The sequence below is a fragment of the Biomphalaria glabrata genome, chromosome 1 (genome assembly GCF_947242115.1).
Source record: "Biomphalaria glabrata chromosome 1, xgBioGlab47.1, whole genome shotgun sequence".
NCBI lineage: Eukaryota > Metazoa > Mollusca > Gastropoda > Planorbidae > Biomphalaria > Biomphalaria glabrata.
This window is the reverse complement of record NC_074711.1, coordinates 33,319,427-33,331,601: the sequence shown is the minus strand read 5'-3', so window position 1 is coordinate 33,331,601 and position 12,175 is coordinate 33,319,427. Positions and strand designations below refer to the sequence as shown.

General features: G+C 37.5%; 1 protein-coding gene across 3 annotated transcripts in view; it reads left to right on the top strand.

The window, feature by feature from the left end:
* The window catches only part of LOC106062778 (zwei Ig domain protein zig-8-like), a 215,075-nt gene extending 204,675 nt beyond the window's left edge, over positions 1-10,400 (top strand). For 2 of the 3 annotated variants that reach the window (XM_056033447.1, XM_056033449.1), the window contains 6 exons: positions 2,462-2,681; positions 5,799-5,819; positions 6,836-7,025; positions 7,906-8,018; positions 9,034-9,060; positions 9,931-10,400. In XM_056033447.1, coding sequence (XP_055889422.1) covers positions 2,462-2,681; positions 5,799-5,819; positions 6,836-7,025; positions 7,906-8,018; positions 9,034-9,060; positions 9,931-10,031 — 672 coding nt within the window. In that variant the 3' untranslated portion in view covers positions 10,032-10,400. The remainder of the gene's footprint in view (positions 1-2,461; positions 2,682-5,798; positions 5,820-6,835; positions 7,026-7,905; positions 8,019-9,033; positions 9,061-9,930) is intronic. The other variant, XM_056033456.1, reaches the window with a different exon arrangement.
* Positions 10,401-12,175: the final 1,775 nt, after the last annotated feature.

Sequence of the window (12,175 nt, the reverse complement as noted above, 5' to 3'; positions counted from 1 at the left end):
GGCTTTGGTTATACACTGGCAGACTTTGGTTATACACTGGCAGGCTTTGGTTATACACTGGCAGGCTTTGGTTATACACTGGCAGGCTTTGGTTATACACTGGCAGACTTTGGTTATACACTGGCAGACTTTGGTTATACACTGGCAGGCTTTGGTTATACACTGGCAGGCTTGGGTTATACGCTGGCGGGCTTTGGTTATACACTGGCAGGCTTTGGTTATACACTGGCAGGCTTGGGTTATACACTGGCGGGCTTTGGTTATACACTGGCAGGCTTTGGTTATACACAGACGGGCTTTGGTTATACACTGGCAGGCTTTGGTTATACACTGGCAGGCTTTGGTTATACACTGGCAGGCTTTGGTTATACACAGACGCGCTTTGGTTATACACTGGCAGGCTTTGGTTATACACTGGCGGGCTTTGGTTATACACTGGCAGGCTTGGGTTATACACTGGCAGGCTTGGGTTATACATGTCTCACTCATAAAATGAAAGTGGATTAACTGATGCATAATATGCGTATATACTTTTTTTTCCTTTTTTATTCTGTAGCATAGTGAGAATATTCATTAACAAATACATATGAAAAGTTGTATCTCAACAATTACCGTTTTTTATACTATCATTGCTTTAAGTAACAAGACTTAGATCTATAAGTCTTTGTAAAATTATTCTTTTAAAATTGTAGGAAAGGTTAAAGTTCATGAAATGGAAGGCTGTCTGGTCTCCATGGTCCCACATCCCAGCCCAGTCGGCTGCCATCCCCCCATCGATACACGGGAGGTTTGTTCCATAAAGTAGATGATCAACTCTGAAGGAACTTCCGAAATATGTAAAAATAAAACAAGCAGAATGTAATGTTGTGCTAATAAAAGCGATCCATAGAAATGTTGTCTTAATGCTAGTTTAGAAATTTAGAATTTATATATATATATATTTTTTGAAATATTGTATACTAGAAGTGTTTTCATTATCTACAATTACACGGGTTTCTAATTATACCTTCCAGATAGAAGTCTATTTTTGTTAAAAGTGCTGATGTACCATACTCGATCAATACAATTATCTATATTCCAACATTAGACTCTGTGAGTGCCAGAACTCTTGCAGAGGAAAATCAAACTATTTTGTGGAGTGTATGTTTTGTGTTGTGTCAAATGATTAATGGAAAGAAAAAAAAACATCTCTTCCTTTGTACTCTTTCTAGTACTTTCGCTGCAGTTCCTTTCCATTAAGATTTTAATGAAATGGGTCGGAGTAATACATTTTAATAAACAATTAGTTAATTATTAATTATGAATTAGTACCCTTTATAGGTCGCCGCTCCAAATTAAAACAGTCAATATATAGCTATACAATCTTCTATAGTCAAAAGTATCTCACTAGCAGAGTGGTTAGCACGTCGGCTTGAGAATAAGTAAGCCAAGAGTCCAAAATTCAGTTCGTTCCCTTTTTAAAAACTAATGACGGTAAAAGCCACCCAGATATCCCTTTCTTTCTCCCCCCGCTCCCCCCCCCCCCACATTTTCCCAGTTGATCCAGACAAGTGATAAGATAACAGCGTACTGAATAAGCTGAAAGCATAAAATAGCGCTTAACAAAAATAATTGTTAATTGAAACAATTACATTTCGTATAAGCTTTTTTTTTAAGTACTTTTAGTGGCCCCTGAAAAGGGGAAAAGACGCTATTAGTTATGTGTGGAATGTCCGTCCGTCCCGTTTAGATCTCGTAAACTAGAAAAGATATTGAAAATCCGACATCATGATATTTTAGACCATTCAAAGTTCTCATGCAAAGGCTACTTTTTTCTTTTCTAAAAGCGAAAATTTTAATTTTAAAAATCAACCATGCAGGCAGTTCTTTCATAAAAATTCACCATTTTTACAACTATTCACTATTAATAGTAACAAACACGGGAGGCTATTTAGTAAGGGAGGTGGCAATTTACCATATTTTTAACACATTTATTCAAACGGTTTTAGATTTTTTGTAAAAAATAATAAATTTTTGTGTTATTGTATTGCTAAGTTAAGTAAGTTCTTTCATACTAACTACACATTTGCACACAAAGAATTTACTTTTATTTTTAAAGAGAAAAAAATCTATTTAGTATGCATATAAATGAAAAAATTAATTAGTAGTTTTTCATATTATCGCGTGAACTGCAATGCAAGTCATGACACTGGACTGCTGGACCGTTGCACCACATAAGATTGATCAATCTTCTTTCTCCGTTCTTTTGTCATTTGCCTTTGATAGAATTTTATTCCGATATTCTTTCTGAAAATATTGAAACCGGCCCTTTTACCTGCCTGGGTGGACCACTTCGGGGGCCGATTTTGAGTTTGTGTTTCCACACAAAGTGTCTTTGTATCCTTGTTTGTGTTTCTTGTTAACTCTTGTAGTTGTCTGAAATGTAGAATCTATGTGCTATTCTTTCTTTCTTTTCTCGAAGGTCACGTGGCGTAAACTTGGAGAGAATCATTTTTTGTCCGTGGGTGACCAGACCTGGGTGAAGGACCCCAACCTGCAACTTCACTACAACGAGATAACGGCAGATGTAACGGAGTGGAACCTGGTGATCAGGAATGCAACCGAGGAGCACTCCGGCACGTACGAGTGCAGGATCTCCGACTCAAAGCAGCTGATACGTTACGTAGACTTGAATGTCACAGGTGAGCCGTTATATTAGGTGGACGTAAATGTCACAGGTGAGCCGTTCTATTAGGTGGACGTAAATGTCACAGGTGAGCAGTTATATTAGGTGGACGTAAATGTCACAGGTGAGCAGTTATATTAGGTGGACGTAAATGTCACAGGTGAGCCGTTATATTAGGTGGACTGTCACAGGGGAGCCGTTCTATTAGGTGGACGTAAATGTCACAGGTGAGCAGTTATATTAGGTGGACGTAAATGTCACAGGTGAGCAGTTATATTAGGTGGACGTGAATGTCACAGGTGAGCCGTTATATTAGGTGGACTGTCACAGGGGAGCAGTTATATTAGGTGGACTTAAATGTCACAGGTGAGCAGTTATATTAGGTGGACGTAAATGTCACAGGTGAGCCGTTATATTAGGTGGACTTGAATGTCACAGGTGAGCCGTTCTATTAGGTGGACGTAAATGTCACAGGTGAGCAGTTATATTAGGTGGACTTCAATGTCACAGGTGAGCAGTTATATTAGGTGGACGTAAATGTCACAGGTGAGCCGTTATATTAGGTGGACTTGAATGTCACAGGTGAGCCGTTCTATTAGGTGGACGTAAATGTCACAGGTGAGCAGTTATATTAGGTGGACGTAAATGTCACAGGTGAGCAGTTATATTAGGTGGACGTAAATGTCACAGGTGAGCAGTTATATTAGGTGGACGTGAATGTCACAGGTGAGCCGTTATATTAGGTGGACTGTCACAGGGGAGCAGTTATATTAGGTGGACTTAAATGTCACAGGTGAGCCGTTATATTAGGTGGACGTAAATGTCACAGGTGAGCCGTTATATTAGGTGGACGTAAATGTCACAGGTGAGCCGTTATATTAGGTGGACTTAAATGTCTCAGGTGAGCAGTTATATTAGGTGGACGTGAATGTCACAGGTGAGCAGTTATATTAGGTGGACTTAAATGTCACAGGTGAGCAGTTATATTAGGTGGACGTAAATGTCACAGGTGAGCCGTTATATTAGGTGGACGTGAATGTCACAGGTGAGCAGTTATATTAGGTGGAGTTGAATGTCACAGTTGAGCAGTTATAGTAGGTGGACGTGAATGTCACAGGTGAGCAGTTATATTAGGTGGACTTGAATGTCACAGGTGAGCCGTTATATTAGGTGGACGTAAATGTCACAGGTGAGCAGTTATATTAGGTGGACGTAAATGTCACAGGTGAGCCGTTATATTAGGTGGACGTAAATGTCACAGGTGAGCAGTTATATTAGGTGGACTTAAATGTCACAGGTGAGCAGTTATATTAGGTGGACGTAAATGTCACAGGTGAGCAGTTATATTAGGCAGACTTAAATGTCACAGGTGAGCAGTTATATTAGGTGGACTTGAATGTCACAGGTGAGCAGTTATATTAGGTGGACTTGAATGTCACAGGTGAGCAGTTATATTAGGTGGACGTAAATGTCACAGGTGAACAGTTATATTAGGTGGACGTAAATGTCACAGGTGAGCCGTTATATTAGGCAGACTTAAATGTCACAGGTGAGCAGTTATATTAGGTGGACTTGAATGTCACAGGTGAGCAGTTATATTAGGTGGACGTAAATGTCACAGGTGAGCAGTTATATTATGTTGACATCAATGTCACAGGTGAGCAGTTATATTAGGTGGACGTAAATGTCACAGGTGAGCAGTTATATTATGCATACTTAAATGTCACAGGTGAGCAGTTATATTAGGTAGACGTAAATGTCACAGGTGAGCAGTTATATTAGGTGGACTTGAATGTCACAGGTGAGCAGTTATATTAGGTGGACTTGAATGTCACAGGTGAGCAGTTATATTAGGTGGACTTGAATGTCACAGGTGAGCAGTTATATTAGGTGGACGTAAATGTCACAGGTGAGCAGTTATATTATGTTGACCTCAAAGTCACAGGTGAGCAGTTATATTACATAGACGTGAATGTTACTGTTTAGCCATTATATTATACCAACTTAAATGTTAGTGAGTAGTTACATTATGTAAACTCGAATGTCACAGGTGAGTAGTTACATTACGTAGACTTGAATGTCACACGTGAGAAGTCATATTACACGGATTTGAATATCAGAGGTGAGAAGTTATATTACACGGATTTGAATATCAGAGGTGAGAAGTTATATTACATGGACTTAAATGCTACAGGCGAGTCGTTATATTGTCACAGATTGGTAGGTGATTAGTTACAGTCAATGGCGATGTAACTAAACATAAAGGTTCCATGCGGATGGCCAAGTAAGACTAATTCAAGTCACAGCTGGATGTTATTTTTAACTTGAAACTTACAACTAAGTCATTGATACCTAACTAGTTCAATGGAGTTTAGACAGTCATTCTTATTGATATTATTATTAATATTGATATTCAATGTCGAATGAAAGATTGGCCCTGAACAGTTTTATTGAGCTCTATAATTTATATTTTAGAGTTATCTTCAGATGAGAAAATTAATACGTCCTACCCTAGCAGAGGGTTTGTACCCGAGACTGCGGTGATGACAGTCCAAAGCGCATGCAACACGACCACCCACTCATTTTGAAAATAAGAAACTACATTTCAAGAACATTCTAATTCTAAAACGTTCAATTGTTAATTTATATTTTTAGAAACAAAGTTCGAGCTAATCTATAGCTCACATTTGGCTCCATAAATAACCTGTACATCATCAAGTCCTTGCAATGCCTGCACATTTCCTCTTACATCTAGAACACCGACATGGATATATTTACGACTATTTACGAGTCTTGTTGTAGATTTACCGCTGTACAAGAGTATAATAAGGGAGTTGCAGGATTTTAAACAGGAAATCCTTAAAGTTTCTTCAAGTTTCCAGAAAGAGTAATAGATTTTCTATAATTGTGTGAAATTAAACTACAAATATAGAGTTAGTGTGTATTTCTAAGTAACTTATGTAAAAACCTGATTGTTTTGTAATTCTTTCTTGTTTTCTATAATAATAGCAAAGATATAAAACTTTTTTATTTTGATAAATGGTAATAATGAGATAATAAACAAAAGATTACATAAAATGGATATTTTGACGACGATGACTCTAGACTTAGACTCTTATCTTCTTTGTTTCAGGTATTCCTGTTGCTGAAACAGGTAAGATCGCCTTCCCATTTCGTACTTTTAGTGGTCACTCAATGGCTCTCTTCTCACGTAAATCATTGCTTCCTATTTTCATGAACAAAAATTTAACATCAATGTGTTTTTATTGGGGGGTTTGTTTTGTTCTTTCATCGAAATAGAATCGATCTTATTTTCCATTCTCTGGGTGGCCCATTGGTCTACCGATCAAGAAATAAGCGCGGTCTGAATTTGTTTTACTAAGGGAATTAACCAAGAAATTGCGACATATATATATATATTGACTTCTACCTCCCTTTACATTTGTGAAGCGCTTTCTGCTCTTTGAATTTATATCTTGCTACTTTCTTCCAGACACGTGACTCAGACATAGATTAGACTTTGTAAGGTAATGTTCAGGATCAGAAGAATGAAAGACTAAAAGGGGAAACAAAAGAATGTCACATGGACTGTCTTCTGACTTATTTCATATCTGGAATGAAAAAAAAAAAGACATGTCTCGCCTCGCGCAGGTCTTTTCTGGTGGGCTCTCTGAGTGATATTAGATTGTACTAATTTCAAGTGAGCTGGTGAGCTATCTTGTAATATTGACTTCCCCAAATTATTCAAGAGGAGTACTGGTTGTTATAGCAAGTCTAAAGGTGGGGGGGGGGGGGGGTCACGGCATGGAGTCTTCATGGAACGTTCTTTGTCCTCTAGCTAATGACAATTTAGATTTTTTGTCATTTCAAATGTACTGATTCAGTTCTTCATAAGGTTTATGTCACCTCTTTTCTCTCCCCTACCTTTCCAATAATTTATAACAATAACAGTTTGCATAATGCTGTTCGCGTTTACTTAATGTAACTGTTTTGTTATTGTATTTAAAAATTATGTAACAGTGCTATAGTTCTAGTTTTGCGTTATGTAAAAGAGTAATAGGTATACATGATGTAACAGTGAAACTTTCTTAATTTTACACTATTTAAAAGTGTGAATGTGATATACAGATTACTCTATTAGCCTAAATATATTGCTAAATGTGTTGGCAGCGACCATTCCACCCATCGCAGTGTCGGGTAAGAACTACGTGGACAGGGGTCAAGCTATTCACCTCTTCTGTAACACCACAGGACCGATTGGGGCTCACCTCAAAATCGACTGGTTCAAAGACGGAGACAGGATAGACTACCGGAGTTATCGTCAAGTGGTTATAACTAATTACAATCTGGTGGAGAAAAAGTGAGTAGTCTACCCTTGTTTGTTTGTTTGTGTGTGTGTGCGCGCGCGTGCGCATGTTTGTTCGTTCTGAAATCTGTCGTTAATTAGACTATTAAAATTGTAATTTGTTCCATTCGTCTGTTAATAATTTATGCTAGATTGAACTCACAATTATATATAATATACGCTAAAGTGACTTCACAGTTATATACGATGTATGCTAAAGTGACTTCACAGTTATATATGATATACGCTAAAGTGACTTCACAGTTGTATACGATGTACGATACGATACGATATTTCGAATAATAGAATATGCATCCTCTGTTTGGGACCCCTCTACTCAAGAAAACATTAAGAAACTGGAACAGACACAAAATAGAGCAGTGAGATTCATAACAAACGAATATTCACATTTGACTAGACCTTTAGTAAAATCACTAAATCTATAAAGCCTTCAGGATAGAAGAATCAAAAGTAAAGTAGCAATTATGCAGAAAGCACTGAACCATAATCTTTAAATACAAAAACAAAATCTAATAAAATAATCAGAAAGACACAAAGATAAAGGCACATTCCTCGTTCCATATACTAGGACAAATTTGTACAAATACTCCTTCTTCCCTAGTGCTATTAGAGCATGGAACAGGTTGCCTGAACTAGCCAGAAAAAAACAGTGACTTGGCAGAATTTTGGTCATTGGTTAACTTGCATAACTAAATGCATGTCGCGTTGGACGTAATCATCTTCTTTTTTGAAGTAATGTCTGTATTATATAAGATAAGAGAAGTGGCCTCATTGTTTCATATGTTGTATGCTAAAGTGACTTAACAGTTATATATGATGTACGCTAAAGTGAGCTCAACTATTACTCACCAATGATACCAACAATCTTCTTCAGTGTTCTTGTGAGTGAACTCTTGATAGACCGCAGCCAAGAAACAGACACAGGCACCTACATCTGCCGCTCTGCCAGCGGTCATATTGAGAGTATTAAAGTCACAGTTTTATTAGGTAACGTGTTGTATCTCACATGTTGCATACACAGACTGTACTATATTTACATATATACTCTATGGTTATATACTCTACTTCCTTTGAAACATTGTTTCAGTTTGCATATTGATTTATTTGGGTTTGGAAATTGTTTTCTTTTTGTCTGTGTTCACTTGTTGTTATACTTTTGTTGTTCAAATGCTCTGATACTGTACATTATAATTTCTCTTTTATTTGTGGTTGTTTGTTTGTTTTTTCCTTTTTTTTTTTGTTTAAGAATCATGGAAAGAATTGTGTTGTTACTAGATCTAGTTTTGATTGTGTTGTTACTAGATCTAGTTTTGATTGTGTTGTTACTAGATCTAGTTTTGATTGTGTTGTTACTAGATCTAGTTTTGATTGTGTTGTTACTAGATCTAGTTTTGATTGTGTTTTGTATAATCCAGTTACGTTTCCGTGTGTTTTATTAGTAGACAATTTCGGGAAATCTCAATTTCATATCTTTAAATCTTTCACCTTTTTTTTTCAACGCTATCTAATGGACCTCATTCACAAATCGTAAAAAAAAAAACATTTAGTCACGTGATAATATTGATAAAAATAACGGAAAAAAACTGTCATGTGACAGATATTTTGTATTAAAAATTAGATCGAAATTTGTATAGAAGAGATAGAGAATCACGAGAATAAATGTTTGTTTACGATTGGTGAATGAGGTCCATTTGTTCATGGATTTGCTAAATTTGTGGACGCCTAGAACTAATAATAATAATGTTCACTATTAAACTGAATATTTGTATGACAGATGGTTTTAGAAGAGAGTGTCTTTACAAAAAATCATTTTTAAACAAATACATGGAACGGTGATGGGGTGGGTGACCTTTTTGTTGTTAGAAGGAACTGACCTGGTCTCTTGATAAAGTGATGATTTAGAGAAATAATTTCTCGAATATAAAAATATTTATTTAATAAATAAAAAGTAATAAATTAATACATTTTATCAGACTTGACCTTGACTTGTGTTTCTCCACAGCAGCTGATACAAACAATGTCAAGAGGGGTGAGTACATTCTTCTGATTTTTCGATTGAATTAAATTTTAAACGTTACCTATGCAGTGTCTATATAAACTAACTATTTAAAATGAAGTCTTTTTTTAAAAAAGCTCACACATTGCTCCATTAAGATGTCCACGTATGGTTCGAGATGACCGCATCACTTTTATGAACCATGTGACCCGGGAAAGGATTTTATCCCGTGGGCAGGATGAGGAATCGGCTCTTCACCAACCCCTCTGTTTGGAGTCCCCCTCAACCAGATGATCATTTAATCACATCCGTTTCGTCATGGGACACGGTCCCTTGAGCCAACGACATGAGTTCCTCCTGTCATGCGAGGCCGGAGGCCGAGCCCACTGGGGGGCCCTCCATATGCCTATAATGTGCTACTGCCCCCGTGGGGAGACCATCACCACTCGTATAGCCCCCTTTGGGAACGAAGCAATGGGTTTCGGACAGGTTAGCAAGCCTTTTTTCACATCCCCACCACTTGCAGGTACACTCGCTGGAGCATACAGTAGTAGCTCACTGGGAGCCATGTTTGCTCTTGTTCTTGGACTTTCCATTTCCACGGGCGGACGTTTCCACGGAGGTGCCACGCTGAGGCGACGGGAGCCGGCATCTTCCATACACATCGCTCCAGCTTATTGGTAGTCTTTATACAAAGCTTATGTCAACTCTGCCTGTCTGGTAAAAAGTCTGTGCCCGTTATTTCTCCCACACCCGATCTCGGATCCAGTTCGAATCAAGTTGAAATTTTGCACAATTATTCTTTGTACATAACTAAACAATAATCAATTTTAAAAATTTAGTTTATTAACTATTGGTAATTAATTAATTATTTTAGTTTTTTTTTTCTTTGTTTTTTCTCAGGTTACGCATCTAACAGAGAGTCTTCCTCTGCAGCAAGTCGGCAGTGCCTTCAACATATTGTACTCATAGCTGTCTTCTTGTCTTCTAGTCTAGTATCCTGATAGTGGCACGCAACCACCTAAGACATTGGCTGTGCAATCTGACAACAACTCGAGGTGATGATTGTCTGGGCCAGATACACAAAAAAAAAAAATTAAGTCCAAATATGTGGAACTGTAGACACAAAGTACTACACTAACCATGTCCTCCGATGCGGCATGAGATGCCATGGGAATCCAGTGAACCGGCTACTGTGTTATTCTTGTTGTTGAATGTTTTATAATGAGTTCTATTTATATTGATGTGTTTCAAAAACAAATGTACAAATATTAATAATCTTAAACCGATGACATTTATAATGTTGATATTTTACTCAGTTATTGGTGTCATTCTAAATCATGATTTTGTAATATAATTGACTTTTAAATAGATTGATGTGTGTCATTGTTACTATTTTTTTTAGTTTAACAGGTAATAGGCCTAAAAATCTAGCTAGTACCTCCCTAAAATCTCTCACCCTCCCCCCTCTCTCTCTCTCTCCTTCCCTCCCCCTCTTTGTCCCTCTCTCTCTTTCTCTCTCTCTCTCCCCCTCCTGCCCTTATACCTCTCTCTCATACCCCGAGGTACACGTCTCTATATGGAAAGAAACAAAAAATCAATTGTCGCATTATTTAAAATAGTTTTCTTATTCCAAATGCTATTTACATTTCAGCATACTTCGGTTATATAGTTTAGCTACAGAGCATTCACAAACGAACGGAAACTCCAGCGAAAAATACCTGCAACAGATAAAGTTATATGTAAGCAGGGCCGGTCTTAGACCACTGCAACCTATGCGGCCGCAGTGAGCCCTCACTTTCATAGGCCCCGCACGATGCGAATTCTAGGTTTAAATTATTGAATTAAACCATTTTAACTTATTATTAAAGGGTTCCTGGAATTGTCCTGAAATTATAAAATATAAGAAAAAATCATGAAAATCTCCTGAAATTATTAAAATCTTCTAAAAACTGATGTAAATCTACTTAAAACAGATAAAATTGTCATTTCGGGTGTCGCCAATTCTACTCGCGATTTAAAAAAAAACGGTATTGTAAGCTTTCATTTAATAAAAATGTAATAGTAAGCCGAATTTGATCCAAAACAAGAAGTTCAAATACTTAATTTACTTTAATAGTCACTGGCACACAAATATAGATCTAAATCTATCTCGACCTCTTAAAAAAATATCAAAAGCGATATTTTGCTAGTCGATAGTAAATCTAAAAGGCAGATCTGAATGTTTATCGGCTTTTTGTTGGAAAACTACTATCTACTGTAGATGGCTCGTAAAGTTAATTTGACAGTGATTTTGTACTTAGTAAAGTATAAATAAAATGCAAAGACGAATTTATTTTCTACAAAGTCTTAATTTTCACTTATTATCCTTATCACAACCCTGATTAGGCCCCGCGCAATCAATTTTGCATAGGGCCCCGCAATCTGTAGGACAGGCCCTGTATGTAAGCAATGCCAAATAAATAATAGCAAGCAAACACTATCACATCCACATAGTTATAAAACATTCAAGAACAAATACTCTTGGAAGATTTTAGTAAGAGCATAAAATTGCTGTACTAGATGCCACACATTCGAGGCATCTGGGAGACAGAGGCACATGACAGAGCATCATGGCGTCGCGCTGTGAAAACTGGCGCACAGGTTGTTGAGGAAAAAAGAACAACGCTGGCAGAAGAAAAACGCCAGAAAAGAAAAGCAAGACAAACGACACTAGCTCCAGCTGGAATAACCTGCACAGTGTGCGGCCGAACATTCCGGTCTCACATAGGTCTCACCAGCCACATGAGGAGACATAAAACCCCAGTGCAAAGCCCTCAGCCCCCTGGATGACAAAGTGGTCATCATCGAACCACGATGGACGAACTATGTCACATCTAATTACGTGTACGACTATAAATTTTAATGAAACAAATACACAATGGACATGATATAGACAAGCGACGTAGAGCAAGGCTGTTGGAGAGACTTTGGCAGACGAACAGGAAGATTCCAACATGGAATCCTTAAGAGATTTACATGGCCATGTAGGTCTTTCCTGAATCCACCCAGCCTAGGTTCCTTCGTAAAAATACAAAAGACAATTAAACCTTTTGGATCACTGTACGGGCAAGAAATCAAATATCGATGATGTCTCTTGGATTTAGGA